At 41.3% G+C, this 22,592-nt stretch overlaps 1 protein-coding gene across 12 annotated transcripts in view; it reads right to left on the bottom strand.

The window, feature by feature from the left end:
- The window catches only part of MRTFB (myocardin related transcription factor B), a 435,216-nt gene that overhangs the window by 73,629 nt on the left and 338,995 nt on the right, over positions 1-22,592 (bottom strand). For 3 of the 12 annotated variants that reach the window (XM_050967691.1, XM_050967696.1, XM_050967698.1), the window contains exon 1: positions 12,421-12,781. The exons of the other annotated variants lie outside the window; for them this stretch is intronic. In XM_050967691.1, coding sequence (XP_050823648.1) covers positions 12,421-12,574 — 154 coding nt within the window. In that variant the 5' untranslated portion in view covers positions 12,575-12,781. Of the gene's footprint in view, positions 1-12,420; positions 12,782-22,592 lie in introns of those variants that run through there. 12 annotated transcript variants of the gene reach the window in all.

The raw sequence follows: 22,592 nt of genomic DNA, 5'->3' as shown, positions 1-22,592 counted from the left end.
GAGGGATCGGTGGAAAGGTGTACGTGAGCGAGCTGTTCCACGAGATGAAGAACAACATCCTAGTGATGCAGTCCCGAATCCTGCTCTGGAGCAAAACGTGCAATATTTGCCATTCTGCATTGTGGCAAAGAGATCTACCAGTGGGAGAAGAGCTGTTGTAGTATCGCGGGGTGCAATTCCCATCCGTATTCTTTGGAGAAGTGTCTGCTGAGTGTGTCAGTAGTAATGTTGTGACAACCAGGTAGGTACGACGCAGTAATTTGTATGTGGTGTTGTATGCACCAATTCCACAATCGGATGGCCTCCATGCATAGAGAGAATGCGATTGTGCTCCCCCATCTGTTGATGTAAAACATACATACTATATTGTCCATTAGGACCCAGATAGATTTGTTCTTTGAGGGGAAGAAAGTGAAGGCAGGCTTGTCTCACTGCTCTGCGCTCTAGGAGATTTATGTGTAGACGCGTCTCTGGAGCAGATCAGTGGCCTTGTGCCGTGTGTCCCCCCCCAGATGTGCTCCCCAACCAATCAGGGAAGTGGTGAGAATGAGCATGGGGGATTGTTGTTGGAAGGGATTGCCCATGCAAAGGTTCTCTGGTCTTGTCCACCACTGCAGGGAAGCTAGTACGTTTGCTGGAGTAGTTAGCAGCATTCAGAGGCTGTGCCTGCTGGGTTTGTAGTTTGAGTTGAGCCAGGCCTGAAGACATTTCATGTGCAGCCTGGTGTACTTGACCACGAAGGTGTTGGCTGCCATGTGGCCAAGAAGCTGTAGGCAAATTCTTGCCTGTATCCTGGGACGAACAGAGAGCATATGTATGAGGTGTATGATAGCGACGAATCTGTTGTGTGGGAGTGAGGTTCTGGTTCGAATTGAGTCCAGGTGAGCTCCAATGAATTCAATCTGCTGTGTACATGTCAGGGTGCATTTTTGGACATTTATTTGCAGGCCCAAGCTGTGGAAGAGGGAGACGGCGAAATGGGTAGCTTGAAGTGTCTTGTCGTACGAGTTGCCCTTGATGAGGCAATTGTCTAGGTAGGGGAAAAGTATAATCCTGTGTCTGCGGAGGTGGGCCACGACTACTGCTAGGGTCTTGGAGAATACTCTTGGTGCTGTGGAGAGTCCGAAAGGGAGAACCCTGTACTGGAAATTGTCATGACCAATTGCGAACCGTAGGAAGCGTCTGTGGGGTGGATGAATGGATATATGAAAATAGGCGTCCTGTAAATTGAGGCCTGTGAACTAGTCCCCTTGTCCCAGTGCAGGTATTATTGTGCCCAGTGTGACCATCCTGAATTTCTGTATCCTTACGAACTTGTTCAGTTGGTGTAGGTCTAGTATAGGCCTCTATCCCCCGGTCATTTTCTGGGTCAGAAAGCAGTGGGAGCAGAACCCTTTTCCTCGATGCTGTCTCAGCACAGATTCCACTGCACCTATCTGTAGAAGAAGAGCCTCATGAGAGGGGTCCCTGAAGAGGGACGGGGTAGGATAGGAGGGTATGATATAAAAGGGATAGAGTAACCAGACTGAACTATTTCCAGGCCCAATGGTCCTGGGTAATCTGCTGCCAGGCATGGTGGAAAACCTGGAGGCGGTGAGCAAATGGGCAAGTAGGCGATGGAGTCAAGAGGTGGTCATGCAGACCCTTGACCAACGCTTCAAAATTGTTTCTGTCCCAATGGGTCGGAGGTACCTGTTTGCGCTTGGTTTTGTCTGTGCCTTGGAGGTCTAGGGCGATTCCTGGGTATATTGTATGGTCTGTTCTGAGGCCAGTGATACTGTTGCGTGCGTGGCCTCTGGTAAGGTTGATACCGTTGTCTTATGGGAAGGGATGGCTAGATGTCCAGAGTGTGCAGGGTCGCTCTAGAGTCTTTCATGGTGTGAAGGACTTCGTCGTTTTTTTTGGAAAAGAGTTTGTCTTTATCAAAGGGGAGGTCCTCCACTTTGGTCTGCAGATCTTTGAGGATACTGGATGCAGACAGCCAGGAAGATCTATGCATAACCACTGTGATTGCAGTAGTACGGGCAGCAGTATCTGCCATGTCCAGAGATGCTTGTAGGGCCATTCTGCAGACCAATTGGCCCTCGACAAAGACTGACTTAAAGTCTGCTCTCCTGTCCTCTGGAACATGGGAGGTAAAAATCAAAGAGTTTTTTGTAGTTATCGAAGTCATAGCTTGCAAGTAGGGCAGAATAGTTTGCAGTTCTGAACTGCAGAGTGGAGGAGGTATAAACCTTGTGGCCCAAGATGTCAAGGCGTTTGAGGTCCTGGTCTTGTGGGGTGGGCCAGTAGTGCAGCTGTTTTGTCCTGTGAGTTGCTGCATCCACTACAAGAGAATTTGGTTGTGGATGGGAGAATAAGAAGTCTATGTCCTTAGCAAGAACATAATATTTACGTTCAACCTTTTTGATAGTTGATAAGATAAAGGCTGGGGTCTACCAGAAAGTATCAGCTGATTCGAGGAGTGCTTCATTTATGGGAAGCGCCATCTTTGAGGGCGCAGAGGGTTGGAGGATTTTGAGGCGTTTGTGTTGTGCCTCCTGGACCTCCTCTAAAGGAATGTCTTGGCTGAGTGCCACCCTCTTGAAAAGTTCCTGAAACTGTTTGAAGTCATCCACATTCTGTGGAGGTGGCGGCATGAGGGCTCCGTCTGGAGCTGATGGAGAGTTAGGAGTCGATGAATCAGGGTATGGTCCATAGCCCACCACTTCAGAGGGGAGTTCAGGTGCTCCAGAAGTAGACGGAGCTGGAGACAGAGGCTCAGAAGGAGCTTGTGGTCTGGTGGAAGAAGCATGAAGGTGAGTGGCAGTAGGAGCTGGCCAAGGGTACCAATGAGGCCAAGGCATCAGATAAGAAATGTTAGGTGCCGCCCCAGGAGGACGAAGTAGGGAGACTGAGGCTAGTGGTTGTGAGCTGTGATCTGAGGTGCAAAAGGTTCCAGTGGAGGAGGAGAGGCAACTGGGGAGCACTCCACCTGCTGCCGCATATCAGGCTTGCTGTTAGTAAAGATAGCCAGGTCAGGTGAGGAGAGCTCCTGGTCAAAGAGTGAGCTGTGTGTGTCCAGGAGCAGAGAGTTAGGCTCAGGTGCCCCTGAAAGGTCATCCTGACTTAGGAACTGTTGTTGCTGTTCCCTAGGCTTTGACTCTGCTGCGCGCGATCTGTCCTCAGAGATATGCACAGACTTTTGTTTGGCTTTTCCTGGTGTCACAGGTCTCTTGTAGGCGCCCTGCGGGAGGTCTGCTGCTGCTATCTGAGCAGAAGACAGGCTTGGTGCCAACGTTATTTTCAGCACTGAAGCAGAGTACACTGTTGGTACCGGGTCTATTTTCGGTGCCGAAAGTACCAGTTCCAAGGAGACCTTCCTGGCACAGGAAGTTGGGTCCCTGCCTCTGCACTCCATGGGAGCGGTGGCTGAGGTGCTGGGACAGTTGGAGGCACCTGCCTTCGGCGCTGTCAGTACTGAGAGGAAGGATCTCGCAGGAGACCCTTTACCTTTGTGAAAGTCTCTGCTTGGAGACAGTTGGGCTTCTTGTCTCTTTGCCTGAGAAGAGGTTCGGACCTGGCTAGGGAGTGTGAGGGAGAGGGTTTGACATTGCCCGTCTTCACAGGCAGCTGCAGGGATTTCTGCATGAGAAGCATTCTCAGCCGCAGGTCCCTGTTACGATGAGCACTGGTTTTGAGACTCGTGCAATGGACACACTTGGCAGGGATGTGTGTCTCGCCGAGGCACTTCACACAAATGTGAGTGTCCATCGGACTCCAGCATTTCTTAAATCCTGAAGCCCCTGGCATTATTGAACTAGGAATGGTGGGGGAAGAGTGTCTCCATGGGAGACAAGCTTGAGGAAAAAAGGGTTTTGTTTTGTTTTAAAACTAAGTAACTATTCTAAGGGAAGGGAAACAACTGGGATGTTACTATTTCTATATTCTTTCCAATTGTTTCCTTCATTGAGGACGGTTGAGAAGGAACTGAGAGGGGCACGGAACGTGCGCGCTCAAGCAGACTCTAACGAGATCTCAAGATAGCAGCTGGGCGCACAAGTCCCAGCCAGGCACTGCTACCAAAGATCTCTGATCAAAAGAGCCAGAACACACCATCACCTGGAGTGGAGCACCCACAGGGACAGCACTTGAAGAAGTAGTGACAATACTGGGTCTTGGCTATGGTGTTGAAGTGACAAACAATAATGATGACCACTTCCTGAATCAAGCATAATTATCCACATAATATCACTCATACCACTGAAGAGAGAGCCAAGAATCACTCTGTCTCAAAGGCCCTGGGCCAGAACCTTAGATTCATAGATTCCAAGGCCAGAAGGACCATTGTGATCATCTAGTCTGATCATCTGTACGGCACAGGCCATAGGACTCTTCCATAACAACTTCTAGAATATATCTTTTAGGGAAACATCCAATCTTGATTTCAAAATTATCAGTGACGGTGAATCCACTACAAACTTCGGTAAATTATTCCAACCCACTAAGTCTTGAAGAGTGTACATAATTTTAAGCATGTTATAATTTCCATTCACTTCAATCAGACTACTAGCATGCTTAAAGTCAAGCACATATTTAACTGTTTGGAGAAATAAGGCCTATGTTAGCACCAATGCACAAACTAGGCTACTGAAGACAGACACAACTGTTTTGTAACTTATAGGATCTGACATATCTCCTCCACAATGCTGCTAATTGAGCGAATAAAGTCTCACAACGGCCTCTGAACAACAGCTATGAACTGTCAGCCAAATCACTGATTAGCTCTAGATTGTGTAATTTTTTTAAAATCAACATTTGATTGCAACATTAACATTTGGCTTTCAGATTCTTAGTAAAGGCTCCTTATAAATTTGACACAATGGGAGTCAACATATTAATCACTTAAAATGACTACTTTCTAACAAAATCAATTCTGTTTACCTTTATCCCATTATTACTGAGTGGTTTCTTTGGTACTTAATTGAAAAAATATGTTAATTCCTTACAATCAGAATGTCAGATCAACTGGTTTAAAAATCAGTATAGGTCTGTCTATTGACTTCAGTGGTTTTGTGCAGCTTTTCATCGGGCGAGAATCTATTCCACAGAGGTTAGAGTTCCCACTATTAATTCATTTAGTGTTAGCATAATCTCTACATCTACAGACAAAGGAATAAAGAAGATGGTGTGTAGGGAGGAAAGGGTTCTCTGGCAACCATATATGTAACAGAATGTACTTTACTGTTCTGAGATACATTTCGGTCTAGTTGTGGATTACATAAAAGTAGTTTAATTGCGCTCCAGCTCCCAACAATGAGTATTGTTACGAGTTCACATACTGTAAGATTCAAGGGAGGGCAAAAGGTTAAAAATGAACAGCGACAAAGGAAAAAGGCCCTGCAGCATGTCATTGAATGCCTTGCTGTTTGAGTACATGGAGGCAAGCATATATAAAGAAGCAAATTTACTATCATCAATATGTCACATTGCATTTTATGTATGGTCTACTGAAGAGTGACAAATTCATTTGTCTTATTTCTGGAGTAATAATAATTGCACGAAAGGTAGAACTGATGAAAATAAGAGGTATGGTATTATTAAAGCATCTTAAGTAAATACACCATTATTAAAGTCAAGATAAGTGATATTCAGCTGCTGCAGTATTCATAGGATGAATTGGTAATTTGCATGCTATGGAAAAGGTGTCTCCAAGTAGTCATATGTAATCAAAAGAACTGGAATGTAAAGAGGCCAAAAATAAATTGATAGCTGTCCTGTAGGAACAATGCTATCTATACTGATTGACAGGCTTTCATCACTGCTCCTTGTCTTGAACAAAACCAGAGCTCACATTGTGCACAGTAATCCTAGTACTAATTCCAAATCCTATGAATTTCAGATAGAACATACACAGTTTGTTTTTTTAAAGTAGGTGTTATGAAAGGAGGCATCCAAATGGCAGTTGAAAGTTCAGGCTGTTTAGGGGATTTATTATAAAAACTGTAAGTCTCTAGGGAGGGACTAGTAAAATAATGTATAAACCTCTCAAATGATTATACCTGTGGAAAAGGCAAAAATAAAATAATGTAGCTAGAAATATATATGTTTTAAATGCTGTCTATACTCTTATCTAATTATTTCTCCCGAAGTTAAAACACTGCAGATATTAGTAGATAAGAACATAGATGATGTTGGGAAAATGGCATTTTCAGCATTCTGCCTTGGAAATTAACAAGAATTCTTACAATGCTGCTGCTGGGTGCTGCTCTGGCTGCCATGGAAACAGACAGGGCTGAAAACGGGACAGATTCCTTTAAATTAATTGCTGTTCCACAAGAAGGCTGTGGTGGGGTTTTGGTGTGTGTGTGTGTGTGTGTGTGTGTGTGTGTGTGTGTGTGTGTGTGTGTGTGTGTGTGTGTGTGTGTGTGTGTGTGTGTGTGTGTGTGTGTGTGTGTGTGTGTAACAGCAATTAGTTTAAAGCAACTTTTCCTGCTCTTCGTGAGCTAAAGTCTCTCTAGGATGCTGAGCATGAAATATAGAGCCACAGTACAAATGGACACAAAACATTCTCTGGATAGATCTATCACTTCTATAGAAGAGGATTTAGATACTTTTTTGAAGTAACAATATACCTGTAACAGTAGTTATTTGACATTGTGACTCTGAAATATAAGACACAATCAGAGAGTAAAGTCACAATAAAGCAGCATAAAATAATGTATCAAGAGCTAAGTGAATGATATAGCTAAATACTGTACTCTAAACATAAAGTTTGGAATGCCTAGAATACTGACGCCAGAGGTTCAAATCCAAGGAAGGTCAAATCAGTCCTTTATCTTTCCTAGCTACATGAACGAACCAAAAGGTAGTTAATTATAATTTGTATATTTTGAATACTACATAAAAAACCAAGGTCCCGTTTGCTCTGCATGGACTTTAAAGATTCCATGACACTTTCCTAAAGAGAAGGGAATTATGCCAAAATTCTGTATCATATGTAATTGCGACCCTCCATCTCCAAGGAATGGGCATTTCAATGATGTGGTACCGTATTTATATAGTTATAAAATACTTTGGAATTAAATATTAGAAATGTTAGAAATTTTCAGAGAATGTTTAATTGCTGGATATATTAAACTGAAAATTCAAAATGTAACAATGAGGATGTTTTGGAGAGTAGCTATTCTTTCTGCTATTTATTATTCACTCTTGAGGCTTGTGAAGGATTATGGAATATGTTGTTTCCTCACTCTGTATTACTCATCCTGTATGTTTCCAAAGTCACAAATTTGATGATCACATTGTGTTCTTTTGGTTTCCATAGCATTCACAAATTGACGATAATACCGTATTCTTTTGGTTTCCATTCCAGAAAGAGTAAATCCATTATAACAGAAGTGTTAAGCTGCCTGTGATCTGGGGGAAGTGCCTAGAGATTAACTGCATAGAATTTCACAGGCAATACTGAAACGTAATAAAGGGTTTTGTTCTCACTTCCTGTCTATTACAAGAAGTAAATAAATAATATCTGAAATATTTAATATAATAAAAATAACTAATCCATTATGAAGTAGAAAGTTGCCATCTTAGTCTGCTGACAGTTTGTGACAAAAAGTTCAGCTCAGCACAAGAATACATTCATAATAGGTTCGAAATCTGAGACTTTTATGTATGTTAAGGTAATTTAAATTATTAGAATCAGAGTTCTGTATAGAGTTCATTATTATTATTATTAAATTAATATATACGTTGCTTATCCACTTTACACACAGTTCCTTTTCTGGTAAATAATAGAACATACTTCAAAACCAGTTGGAAACGTCTAGAGCCTTTTATGCATTCACATTCTGAGGAGCGTGTCCTTTGTTCCTTTTAGTTTCATCAGCTGAGAAGTGTAGTGAATAAGTGCAAACAGTTGGAATTTACACTGTTGAGTGCTTTGCAGAGCTTACAGAATCTCTATGCATGACACAGTAGTTCCATAGAAACTTTTCAGGATTCTTGAAAGAAATTCTGAAAAACCCTGCAGGAACCCATAAACTGGAAACTGTACCTCAGAGATTGCAGGCTTTTGTATATCAGCCAACATCACTGTGTAAGTGTCTCCAGAGGAAGCGCTCCATTGCATGCAGGTAGAAAATGAAAAGGTACACTGAAAGGAAAATTATTTAAAGGCAATTTTTCTGACATTAAAAAAAAAAACTATTAGACAATGTAACCCAGAAGGTCTATCCTGTCATTCATCAATAACTGAGGAACGGGACAATCTGAGTCATATATTATTGCTATGGAACATTTACTGCTCGGAAACAAGTCAGGACATAAATTTATCTTCAAATTTAAGTTGTTACAATCCCTGCTGCAAAGACTGTTCTAGATATAAAATCTACACTTCCCACAATTTTTTTCCAAATTTACATAATGAGAAAATAATCTTCCTCTGCTTTGTGTGGAGAAAGAGGAGAAATTAATGTTTAAAAACCCCCAAAGATTTTGTGAAATTCTGTACAGTCATATAAACAAAAATTATGGGTATTTTTCTAACCATTTGTTAAATAGTTGCTGAGACTTTCTTTCTTTTTTCAAAAACTCATTCACACGTCCTCATATAGCCTTAAGGTCCAGAGAGAAAGGATGGTCTTGTGGTTAAGGTACTGGACTGGAACTCATCAAACCTGGATTCAACTTCCAAATGTACCACAGATTTACTCCTTGACACACTGTGTCTTTAATCCCACAAAGGCTCATGTAAACATGATTAACTTTATGCACAGTAATCTTGATTTAGCAAAGTACTTAAGCATGTGCTTACCTTTAAAAGCAATGAGACTTAGCCATGTGCTTGAAGTTACTTACATACTAAAGTGATTGCTGAAGAACAGTTTCCTGAATCAGGTCCTGTGAGTAGACTCACTGTCTTAAATGGGATTACGCACAGCATATAGAATTAAGCACGTTCATAAATCTTTGCAGGACAGGACAGGACTCTGAACTCTCTGTTCTTTAAATGTGAATAATACTATTTTCCCTTTCTTCTACCTTTTCTCTCGTGTCTATTTAGACTGTAAATTCTTCAGGGCAAGAACTGTCTCTTATTTCTGAGTATGCATATTGGGTCCCTGATCTCAGCTGATCCTTGTTAGGTACTACTGTAATATAAATATGCTATTCTACAATAGAAGAATCCAGGATCAAATTTGCAAAAGCACTGAAGACATTTAGGAACTTAACTCCCATTGACTTATAATGGAACTTAAGTTTCTAAGTGACTTAAGCACTTCTGACACTGAAATACAATTACATGATTAGATATTACCATGAAATTACACTAACAGTTTTAAAAGATTTCTTGTTTGTTAATACAGTGAAAATTTCTAGCCAAATCTACATGTAGAATTTAGATCTTGAATTCTTTTCACTGAAAATAGATGGAAAGCAAAGTAGTCCTGCCTGAGGTTGTTTACAGGAAAGTAGGGTAGTTAGGATTTCCTCCCTCTGGTCTGCAACAGGAAGTTATGAAATGTACCTTGTAAGGTGTTTATTATTGTAAGCAAAGAAAAGAATGTCATCATCTAAACTCCTAATGCCCTTTATTTTATACAGTAGCATTTTTAAATTAGTGTGGGTTTCATTTTTAACACTCAGCAACAGAAACATTTTTTCTCTTATTAAGGATAGCTAATCAAAAAGGGAAACGTTTACAATATTCTTGATTAGTGAGAAATTAACTTTACTGTGCAGGGATTTTAAATTTAGCATGCTTAAGCAAAACACATTAGGACTTTCAAAAGGTTATCATCTAGAATTACAAAAAAACACCTAACCAATACTGGATTGCCAGCAGAATTCTACTTTCTTCATTCTTGAGTTTTCCTGTGAGAATCATCACTGATCTCACCATTAGTGAATACCATCTGTAAAATCCCCCATCCAAAAGGATTTCAAGGTAAGGGATGGTGGAAGTAGCCAAATCTTTATTTTAATAGGAGAGTAATCATTAAAATTTCAAATTATCTTATTTTAGAAAATCCTGTTCTAACAAATATAGTTCAAATAAATGATTTACAGTGTTACTTACATAAAAATAATATAGAACTATATATCTGAACTGCATACATTAGTATAGCCCTTAAAATATTCTGGTGACATTATAAATTACAAGAACAAAGCTGAACCTTTTTGTTTGTGTCACTAGAATATCAAGGCAGATTTGGAATGTAGTATATACGGCATCCTAAACCAGATTAATAAAATAGAAATTTCCTTCATTGTTCAGTAATTAATGTCAAACCAGATTAATTAATGTTAAATCAGATCAATAAAATAGAAATTTCCTTCATTGTTCAGTAATTAATGTCAAAGTATGAAATAAATTTAATTTTTTTTTCTTTACTATACTTATGTACCTTTTAGAGCACAATTCATTTTAAAATTCAAGCTGTCGAGTGGCAAAAATTTGTAGGGGGAAGGAAGGCAAATACACAAGTATGCTGAAAAAATTCAGAAAAAGAAAGAGAAAGAGGTTGGGAGAACTTCAATTTTCAACCACATTAATATTAAATAATGTAATCCCAAAGACATACATAAGCTTAGGCTATTGCAGGATTCAATACTTGTGGTTTGTCACCACTCTGATGGAATTACAACCTTGTAATGTACAGCTGGAGTACATTATTCTACATATGTGCAATTCTGGTGTAGTCGGTTTTAAAATATATAACAAAGAATGTTAATTACATGGTTATTTATTAACCCATCCCACTCCTCTGTTTATTGGTTCTTTCACTGCTTTCTCTCATTCTGTTCGTCCCCTTTATTTCCTCATGTTATAGCTCTCTTTTCTTCCCCATCTTTTCTGTTACAATACGCATTTTTTCTCTACCCTTCAAGTTCTTCTGCCTTTTCTCCTTAGTCCCTATTTCCCCACTGTAGGTTTTCTATTGAGCTTTGATTACTTTAACTGAGTTTGGAGTTGCAAGAAACCTGTAATTGTGATGATACACATTATGGCAAGAAAATCCAGTGTAAGCTGTCTTTTTTATTACTGCATTGATATTGGCTGTCCCCTACAATAGAAGGGGCAGAATTGTTATGCTCTCAACTACAAGTATTTACCCACACAGACACTGAACACTTTTTTCTATCTTGGTGTTTTTCCACATGTCAATGAAAAGTAGTCTGTCTTTAAAAGCAACAAATATAAAATATGTTTTCTCCTTGGTCATATCTAGAACTGGTTGAAAAGTTTCAATATTTTTGTTTAGGAAAAACTGGCAAGCATGTTCTGATCTGGTCTAGTAAAAACCTCAATGCAATTTTCCCTTCTTAAAATTTACCAATATATTTTAGATCCTTATGCTTAAATTATTTCAATTCAGAAGGCATAGTTTCCTGAAGGGACAAAATGTCAGTTCTATCTCACAGGAACCAAGGAAAGCACTCTAGCTCAACTACAGATCATCCAGAGAGCCCAGTGGTATGAGGAAGGCCAATGAAAGAAGGCATACAGGGGAAGAAGAAAATTTGTCTACTAAAAAAGAGGACTTTCTGGCTGCCTGAGTAGGGTAAATGTTGTTGGAGTTTCAACTGCAAAGGACTACAAGTTATGTTGAGGATGACAGCATCTGAAATTGAGGAGCTGTACTCTAAGCAGTGGGGCTCTATCAGCCTCTTCCTCCTCCTTCCGTATGATCCAGTTATCTCCAAGTGCATCAGGGAACTGGGCACCAGCAGTCTCCTGGCAAAATTTCTGCTACAGCCCAATGAATGATACTAAGAAAACTACTCAAGATACATACGAGGTGGCAATTAAAATAGTTGTCAGTACTGAATAATAATACTATATGCCTCAGTAGATTGCTGGATTGTTACAAGCTAATTCATGTTAACGTTGCTTTGCCAATTAACTGCACAGTGTACAGAACTATTTAAGAAACAATGCAAGCTTAGATTCCCATTATGTAGCTGAAAAACAAATTTAAACAATTATAAAACAGGAAAAAAAGCAAACTGTGTAAATAGGCAGAAGTAAGGAGAAAGCAACAGCATCCCTTGCTAAAAATGAGGAAGATGCACATGGTTGTTTAAAAATCCTTAGTTCTATTCTCTTTAGTTAAAAGCAATTTGTGAAATCCTTTCAGGGTACATTTCAACATGTGCCATGAACTGAACAAATGCATTTGGGTATCACTGTGAAATGATCACTTACTACTAAATTTCCTTTCGAACTTAACTACTGTTCAGCTATTAGCATTTAATTGAGAGCTACTGAATAAAATAAATAATAATGAACCTGGCCCTTTAAAAGATCTGAAAAGGGAACAGAGTATTTGCATGCATGCATGAAAAAAAAATTATACAGAGAATTTTAGAGCAGGAACTTACAGACTGAATCTACTGTAGCATGTCTGCATTCCCCACCCCCAGCAAATAACTGACCTTCCTTGAGACTTTTCTGGCTGTTCACCTCAAGACATTCCTTTTCTTTCAATGTCTCAATATCTTCAGTAGGTAAAATCTCTGGAAAGCTCTGCTGTTGCTTCTTGGAGCTATCAATCATGATGAGACTCCTTTGAATGGCAACATCCAACATAGGAAAAAGACTAATTTGCTACCCAGCAGTACACTGTTCTGGATACTCTAGTCCACAGTTCCTTCTCACAATAATTGAGCAATTATGTCTTTAAGCAGCTGGAAGCAGCCATTACTCTTTACTTCCCAGTCTGATCTACAAATACACTCAATCTGCTTGAAGCCCTTAAAGCTCTTCCAGACAGGGAAACAGAGCTTCTGAAGCAAAACTCCCAAATCCCACCCCCTTTCCCAGACAACCACTCTCCTTTCCCTTTTAGCTATCCTGGCTTCCTCCGTACTTCTATGTTTCAGCATGCAGCTTGATCATCGGAATCATCTGACAAACACTGAGTCAAGCAGTTAAAAATAAATCTAGCAGTTGCTGAAGGAGCAGCCTTTGCTGATACCTAAGGCAAATAGTTGCTGTGGTATCTCTTTCTAAACACTGCTGGAGGCTGTGGAACTACTTTATGTTGGCCTGACAGGCAGATTCATTACTCATTAAGTTTCATCACTGAACAAACAGCTGTCTATAAAGAAAATTACCTGAAGAATAAAGCAGGTCCTATTTTGCAAAAGCACATTTATTCAGCATAGCTGCAAATCTTAAAAACAAGTAAGGGACAATTTGAAAGCAACTGATTCCTGTGACACTGTTCACATTACAAAATGTACATGCACTACCTTTGCTACACACAGATCTTACTCCCTGTAATAAATTTTTAAAATGGCAGATTTCTATTTTTTCCTTTTGCACTACACTCATGAGGCAGTAACTTTTCCTCTTGTTTCCAGCAGTCAGTCCAGAGCATTTCCTTCTACACAGTCTTTCTGATTTCCCATTCTCACCAGCATGAACCTTTTTATCTTTTATATTAGTCACCAACATACCTTTTCACAGTGTCAACCAGGAGGTTGAAGTAGTTTTTCTTCAGGCCCCCTGGAATTCTTTGGCACCATCAGGACTTGATTTTTGTGGTAATGACAAACTTATTCTGCTGCAAATATGAGTAAATTCTATGATATTTTGCAGTAATGATGTGTGCTCTCAGTTTGCTGTTGGCTGCAAGATTCCACTGAACTGCAATCCTCTTGTGTGCATGTGTTTTAATACAAGGTATATCCTTAAATGTGTAGATGACCAGCTTAAGCAAAGTTATAATTTACAGCTGTGATTTTTCAATACAAGGCTAAAGGACAAACATTTATTTAAAAAAAATAATATGGTCAGGATCACTTAAATGTTAAGAGACTTATTCGTAAGACCTTAGTCGCAAGACCCTAAACATATTTTTAATTCTATGAACAACTTTTGCCTGTCACATAACAAAAGAGTGTACAACTGATAGAGTTCTTGTGTATTCATAAATCAAGTTAAGATTTTGTCATGGTTATTTTTAGTAAAAGTCACAGACAGGTCGTGGGCTTCCGTGATTTTTTATTTATTGCCCAGGATCTGTCTGTGACTTTTACTAAAAATAATCGGGAGTAGGAAGTGGGAGGGGCAGCTGACTGCCTAGGGGGACCGAAGCCTGAGCCCCATAGGGAAGGGTGGGGGCTGACAACTCCAGCCTCTGCCACAGTCGCTGCAGCGGGGCCTGAAGCCGAAGAAGTCATGGAAGTTCATTAAAGTCACAGAAACTATGACCTCCGTGACCAAATTGTATCCTTATTCATAAACTAGGGTGTTTTGATTTACATGCTAATGTGAGCACAAAATACTTGCCCTATATCTTTGTTGACTCCATTCTGTGCATAAAAAATGAATATTCAATTACAATGCTCAAACAGGATCTAAACTTCCCTCTACTAAGTGTACCAATCACGTAAATTGATTTTACGTAAGTATTTCTATACATCTGTAATGTACTTCTACCTTACCACACGTTCAAAAGGAATTTTTTTGATTATTAACTCCTCTGCCTAGAAAATTTTCCACTTATGTAATATAATTTTGGACAACATTTTCAAGTGGGTACCCCTCCTTTTCAGTGGACACAATTTGCAACCGCAATTAAACTATGGGTGAAAATATGAATATTTCCACCTTTAACTACCTGACAGCAGACACAAGCTGTATATTTAAGTAGTCTGAATTATGCCAACAATTCGAGTGTATTTTAGTGTATTTTATGGGCACAATTCCCATCCTCATCAAGGAAGGCTAGCACTTCAGCTCTTTGAAAAAACTACTACTTTATGTATTTCTTTTTCCTCGTTCTTTAATATTAAGAATGTCTGAAAGAAAATGTGATCTTTTAAGGATTCATTAAGTTCTGATGGGTAATACTGAATGCCACAGTTCTCTGTTTGCATCACCACAACTAACTTTTGAAATGATTTTGATGTAATTACTAGAGAATTAACTTTGTGTCAAATAAGGAGGATGAGTTAACCAGTCTGTTTTCACAGGAAAATAAAATACAGAAAATATATAACATATCACAATTTTAAATAGAATAGTATAGGCTGCAAAGTTTTTCAACAATATTTAAGAAGATTTTAAATATTTTACTGTTTACTATATCAAGAAGTATTTAAATATTATTTGGTATGCAAGGCATCTTGAAGTATTGACAATTCTCTTTGGCCCTAACCATGCAAGCACAAGTTTAAGTTTTCTTACAAGCAGGCCCATTGACTTCACAGTTATGCAAATATGTGTTTTCAGAAACTGGCATAATATGAATGTTTTGAGTTTTAACGTTACTATATATGCCACAGGAGAAAAGGTTACTTTTTCTTAATTTTGTTTTTCAAGTCTTCTTACGCTAAGCCAAAAGAATGGACATTGTCCACTTTTTGTATCCTCTCAACACAATACAAAAATGATATAATTGGACCTCCTGAATACTAAGGTACAGGTAAGACAAATATGCAATGTCTTCTTAATGCTAAAGGTGTGACGCCTTTTCCATTCTCTTTACTAACTGCAGGATGCAAAGAGGGTAAGGAGATTTCCTAACTAAGGTGAAAAATTGAAAGGATCTTAGATTTAAAATGTGGAATAGTTTTAATGAACAGTTTGTATTGGGGGTAAATTAACTAAAGCTACATGCCTAATAAGAGTGCTGTAATTCTCCCCCCTCTCCTAGCTGATCAAATGGCCATCTTTTGCATCAAAACATATTTTCTAACAAGCTCAGAGAACTGTATTCAGGCCCAGGTTGATCTCCCAGTGAGACAGAGGGAACCTCATTCTGAAATGCTGTTAGCTACTCTAAAACAAACAAACAAACAAACAAACAAACAAACAACCCCTCAATATGTAGGGTGAGATCCCACAGACCCTAACTTATGTCTAATGATGGAGCACTTCAGTCTGAAACCACAAGAACTGTCCACAATTGGGCAGCACAATGATTTCACTTTTCTTTCTTTGCAAAAGAGTTGAAGACTTCTCCTCATACTATAATAAACATATGGTGCAGATCTTTTTTTAATGGAAATTGAAAAGAGTAGTAATCACCTTCTCTTTTCAGGAAAGCCCATGCAGCAGCAATGCTGCAAGACACAGGGGAGTGCAGACTCCTGACCTAAAAGATCTTTTTGGAGAGTAAGCCAAAACAGGGAAGCTATTGACGTGGCCAGGACTTCACGATGAGTGAGTTAGGCATAATTCAGATGAATCCCTTCACTATCTTCTTCAGTATTCTTCCTTAGATAGGAAGCAGATGGAAACTAGATGGGAAATAGAGACCAGGTCAAAATTTCATACATAAGAGGATATAAACGTGTAGGGACTTCAGGACTCCTTAAAAACATTATCATCTTGGCATTTTGACAGTTGGAAACCTTATCAATCAACCAACAGTCTGAAAAAAAATGGGTCCATTTGGTGATAGAATTAATTCTTTACGTTTTTAAGGATCAAAAAATATAATTAGCCCACATAGGGGTTATTTCAGAGACACAAGGCATCACAATTATGTGCATCATAACTGTTTTCAAGTTGGCTCTATCCTCTAAAAATCTGATGTTTGCAAACTGCTTACAATATACGATATCTGTCAATTATTTTAAATGACATTTTGCTTAAGTCCATAATATATAAGATCATATTCATTTGTGCTGTAATACATCTGATTTCACACTGATTTTAACTGTGAAAAAAAAAAAACTTACTATGTAAGAACTCTTGCATAAATCAACTCAATTTTCCCATTGCCTTAGTCCAAAAACTTATTACGCATGAGAAAAATTATACTGCTGAGAAACTGGGCACAGCCAAAGAAGGACTTCCAGGCAAGTAGAATACAAACATTGCTCAAGGGACCTATATGAAAATTTGGCAAGGTCAATATATTCTTACCCAATTACAGATACACCAGATTATTATTTTACAGATTCTTTGTTGCTATAAAATACAATAAAATAGTGAGCAAATTATTAGTTAAACTGAGTTGATAACAGAGTAACAGACGATACAAATAAAAAAGATTTAGGGGGAAATGATATGTTTTGTATGTTAAAAAAATGGGGTTTTTAAGTACCATTTTGATCCTGAAACAATTCCAAAATGATTGAGAGAACAGACTCAGATCAAATACAACACGATTAACAAGAAAGTCTACCCTGAAAAATACCAGAAGGTGATCACTTGCAGTTCATATGTCACAAAAGAGAAGACATTAGCACTAGGAACACTGGGAGATAGCAAGGAATCCTGAAGACTGCATGTAGATCTCTGAAAACTGGAATGAAGATGACAGCAAAGGAGATAAAGGAGAGAGAGGAGGATACGAGGAAGGAACAAGATAAGAAGGCCTGTATTACTGGGAAGACTGCAATCAGATGTTCCTCTCTACTGTTATCCTTATTTTACACTGAGTTCAAAGTTTGGAAATATGACAGTTTATACATCAATACTTTAATTTGTCTTTTGTACAAGTTATATATATATATATATATATATATATATATATATATATATATCTTGTACTATATATTGCTATATTAAAGTGACCTATTAAAGGAGTTATGCTCTCAAACCTGACCAATATTTTAATTGTTATAGTCTATACACTGTTCCAATACTATATTCATATTTTTAACTGCATGTCACTGACAAGAATTTTTAAAGGCATTTTTGTGGGTGCCACAAAAATAATGCACAAATTGCCTATATTTGCCATTGGCAGTTGTAATTAACTTCTTCAGAACCACGTACATTTCTGCAGACATCTTCATGGAAAATAAAGCACAAACATAAAGCTTAGAAGTACAGTGAGACTACCTTGCAAGCATTAAAAGACAGCTAAGACATAAAATAATTTCCTAATATTATTTTTCCATATAAGCAAATGCTGTAGTTGCCACATGGATGTTCTACGACCATAAGTACATGGAAAGGCAGAAAATCCATGAAAAAACCTTTTCTGTTATGATGCGGATAAAAGATTGATAATGCCGCATTCGATAATTTGGGCATTCTAATGCAAGGAACAGTTTGTCAAGCTATACCAAAAGGAGGACAGGAGACAGTTGATATGGATTTAATCAGGCTGCAACTTTATTATTAGATGTCTGGGACTACTCAGCAGATAAAAGCGTATAGTGCAGGAAAAAGACGATTACTCACCTTTGTAACTGTTGTTCTTTGAAATGTGTTGCTCATATCCATTCCAATTAGGTGTGCGCGCACCACGTGCATGATCATCGGAGAATTTTTACCCTAGCAACACTCGGTGGGTTGGCTATGGAGCCCCCTAGAGTGGCACCTTCATGGCGCTGGATATATACCCCAGCCGACCCAGTACCCCCTCAGTTCCTTCTTGCCGGCTACTCCAACAGTGGGGAAGGAGGGCGGGTTTGGAATGGATATGAACAACACATCTAGAAGAACAGTTACAAAGGTGAGTAACCATCTTTTCTTCTTCGAGTGCTTGCTCATATCGATTCCAATTCGGTGACTCCCAAGCCTTACCTAGGCAGTGGGGTCGGAGTGAGATATCGCTGAGTGCGGAACCGCTGAACCAAATGCAGTGTCATCTCTAGACTCCTGAACTAATGCGTAGTGAGCAGTAAAGGTATGTACAGATGACCAAACCGCAGCTCTATAGATCTCCTGAATCGGAATGTGAGCCAGGAAAGACACCGACGAGGCTTGGGCCCTTGTGGAGTGAGCTGTGAGATGCGGGGTTGGGACATGGACCAAGTTGTAACAAGCGTGGATACAAGAGGTGGATACATAGTTAGATCCAGGAGGAGATGCGCTGTGAGGAGACCGGCAGCCCTTTCATCCATTCGGCCACTGCAACGAAAAGCTGAGTTGTTTTCCTAAACAGCTTCGTGCGCTCAATATAAAAGGCAAGAGCCCTATGAACATCAAGGGAGTGCATGTGCTGCTCCTGCTGTGTGGCATGGGGCTTTGGGTAAAAGACTGGGAGGAAAATGTCCTGGTTCACATGAAAGGTAGATACCACCTTGGGAAGGAAGGCAGGGTGGGGGCAAAGCTGCACCTTGCCTTTGTGGAAAACTGTATATGGTGGTTCAGATGTGAGGGCTCTGATTTCAGATACACGTCTTGCTGAAGTGATGGCTACAAGGAAGGCTGTATTCCAAAATAGATAAAGGAGCGAACAGGTGGCCATCGGCTCAAAGGGGAGCCCCATGAGTCTAGAAAGGACCAGGTTTAAGTCCCATGCTGGGACCGGTTGTCATGTTTGTGGGTAGAGACGATCTAGACCTTTCAGAAATCTAACAACGATTAAGTGGAGCAGACAGAGGAAGCACATTCTCCCAGATGGAAAGCAATATGGCTGCCTGCTGAACCCTGATAGATGATGTTGCCAGGCCCTACTGTTTCAGGGATAGGAGATAGTCTAGGATAAAAGAAATTGATGCCTGTAACAGAGGCATGGCGCGCTGCACGCACCAACAGGAGAATCACTTCCATTTGGCCAGGTATGTAGCCCGAGTGGAGGGTTTCCTACTGCCTAACAGAACTTTCTGCACCAATTGTGGGCAGAGTAACTCTGATTGAGTTAGCCATGCAGCATCCACACTGTACGGTGGAGGGATTGCAAGTCGGGATGACAGAGGCGACTATGGTCTTGTGATATCAGGTTCAGCCACAGGGGGAGTGTGATCGGAGGCTCTACCGATAGCTCCAGGAGTGTGATGTACCAGTGCTGCCTGGGTCATACTAGATTGACCAGAATCATGCATGTCTTGTCCCTGCGTAACTTGAGCAAGACCTTGTGGACTAGTGGGAATGGAGGGAATGCGTAGAACAGCCGGTCTTTTCACGGGAGTAGGAAAGCATCCAATAGGGATCCCGGAGAATGTCCCTGGAGAGAACGGAACACCTGGCACTTCTGATTGTTGCGCAAGGAGAATAGGTAGACCTGGGGAAACTCCCACCTCAGGAAGATGGAGTGGATGACGTCTGGGCAAATCACCCACTCATGAGGCTGGAAGGACCTGCTGAGGCGGTCTCCCAGTGTGTTTTGGACCCCCAGGAGAAACGACGCCACTAGATGTATCGAGTGGGCTATGCAGAACTCCCACAGGCGAACAGCCTCCTGGCACGGGGGGACGACTGAGCTCCCCCTTGCTTGTTTATGTAGAACATGGCCGTGGTGTTGTCTGTGAGGACTGCCTCACAACAGCCACGTAGGAGACAGTGAAACGTCTGACATGCGTGGCGTACTGCCAACAGCTCTTGTATATTGATGTGCAGATTTAGTTCTGAAGCGGACCAAAGGCCTTGCATCTGGTGTTCCCTGAGGTGGGCACCCCACCCCAGAGATGATGTGTCTGTGACAAGGTATGAGGAAGGTTGTGGGATGTGAAATGGTACCCCTTCGCACACCGACGTGGGGTTCAGCCGCCACCTGAGGGAGGTCAAGACCGGTTCCGGAACCGTGACTAACATGTTCAGACTGTCCCGACCTGGACGATATACTGCTGATATCCAGGCCTGAATCTGGCAGAGCTGAAGTCTGGCATGCCTGGTTACATAAGTGCACGACGTCATGTTCCCCAGAAAGCCAAGGCACGTCTTTATTGTGGAAGTTGTGAAGTTTTGGAGGCTGAGGATGATGTTTGCCATAGCCTGAAAAAGAGTCTCTGGCAGGAGAGCACAGGCGACTCTGGAGTCTAAGACCTCCCCAATAAACTCTATTTTCTGGGTTGGTTCCAGAGTTGACTTTTCGCTACTGAGCAGGATGCCCAACTTGCGGAACGTGCCTAGGGTGAACTGGACGTGGGATCACATTTCTTTCTTGGTGTGGCCCCGAATGAGCTAGTCGTCTAGATACAGAAACATCTGGATCCGTTGTCGACGAAGGTAGGCTGCCATGAAGGCCATACATTAGGTGAACACTCTCGGGGCCATGGACAGCCTGAAGGGCAGGACAGCAAATTGGTAGTGTTCGTGATTTACCACAAAGCGAAGGAAGTGCCTCTGTGGAGGGTAATTCGCTATGTGAAAGTACACATCCTTCATGTCAAGGGCGGCATACCAGTCTCCAGGATCTAGGGAAGGAATAATGGTCCCCAAGGAAACCATGCAGAACTTAAAAACTTTACCATAAATGTGTTGAGTCTGCGCAGCTCCAGAATGGGCCACAGCGCCCCCTTTGCCTTTGAGATTAGGAAGTAGCAGGAGTAGAACCCTCTACCCCTTAGTTCCGATGGAACCTCCTTGATCGCTCCCAAGGAAGGGAAGGTTATGACCTTCTGTGTAAGGAGTTGCTCGTGAGAAGGGTCCCTGCAGAGGGACGGAGAGTGAAGATGGGAGAGGGGGGGAAAGAAAATTGGAGAGAGTATCCTCTTTCCGCCATGTGAAGAACCCATCAGTCTGAAGTTATAAGGGATCAAGCATGGTGGAAATGGGAGAGACAATCTCGAAATGGAGGGAAGGGATCCTGGATAGAGAGTAGTACGCCGTCCTCGGGCGCACCTTCAAAAATTTTGTCTAGGCCCCGACAATGGTTTAGGAGGGCCTTGGTTCTGACCGGCTGGTGGCCGGTGGATCTCTTTCTGCCACCTCGAGCACGTCTTCTGTAAAAGTCATGCCTTGGACGAGGTGGAGGGTAGAACCCTTGAGGCTGTGGTCTAAAGGGCTTGTGCTAGATACCCAGGACTTGGATCTCCAGGGAGCGCATGATGGTTCTGGAGTCTTTTAGGCTCTGTAATCTAGAGCTAGTTTTCTCTGAGAATAGGCCCTGCCCATCAAATGGTAGATCCTGCAAGGTTTGTTGCAGCTCTGGCGGTAAGCCAGACACCTGAAGCCAGGAGGCGCATCGCTAGCGATGCCCAACGCAAGGGTCCTAGCCTCAGAGTCAGCTACATCAAGGGAGGCCTGCAAGGAGGTCCTAGCAACCTTTCTGCCCTCTTCTACTAATGCCCCAAACTCATCCCTGGACTCTCGTGGAATCAACTCCTTGAATTTACCCATGGAGTTCCACGAGTTATAATCATAGAGGTGCAAAAGTTGGTTTGTGACTCTGAGCTGAAGGCCCCCACTCTGGCCGTAGGTGGGATAGAGGCAGGGATCTGCCATACTATCTTGGCGTTGGCCTGGATGGTGCAGCTAATGGGCAATGCTACCCATGATGGGGTGTCCGCTGAAAGGATGTCCACCACTGGGTCCTCCAACTCCACTATCTCCTCCGCTTGGAGGTCCATGTTACATACCACCCTATGCAGAAGGTCTTGGTGAGCATGTAGGTCTATTGGAGGGGGAGGTTGTTGTCCCCACCACTGCCTCATCTGGAGAAGATGAGGAAGATGCTACAGGGGCTAACAGATCCTGTGATAGATCCAGTTGTGAGGGGTCTTGATGCTCAGGATCCGCTGTTCCGGGTTCTGGGGCCAGCGTTGGGATGGGTGCAGATGCCTCCACACCCCCTGGAGGGGGACGACTGATGGTGGCCTCTGGTACTTGGGGCTCTGAATGGGCTGATCGGGAGGCTGCAGATGGAACCCCCTGGGCTTGCTGATACTCCCACGGGACATAGGACCACTGTGCAAGCTCCTGGCTAGGGTCTTGAGCTTTGTCCCGCCATTGACCCAGGCTACCCTCTGCT

The sequence above is a fragment of the Gopherus flavomarginatus genome, chromosome 9 (assembly GCF_025201925.1).
Source record: "Gopherus flavomarginatus isolate rGopFla2 chromosome 9, rGopFla2.mat.asm, whole genome shotgun sequence".
Classification (NCBI taxonomy): domain Eukaryota; kingdom Metazoa; phylum Chordata; order Testudines; family Testudinidae; genus Gopherus; species Gopherus flavomarginatus.
The sequence above is the reverse complement of the archived record's forward strand: the minus strand, read 5'-3'. Positions and strand labels throughout refer to the sequence as shown.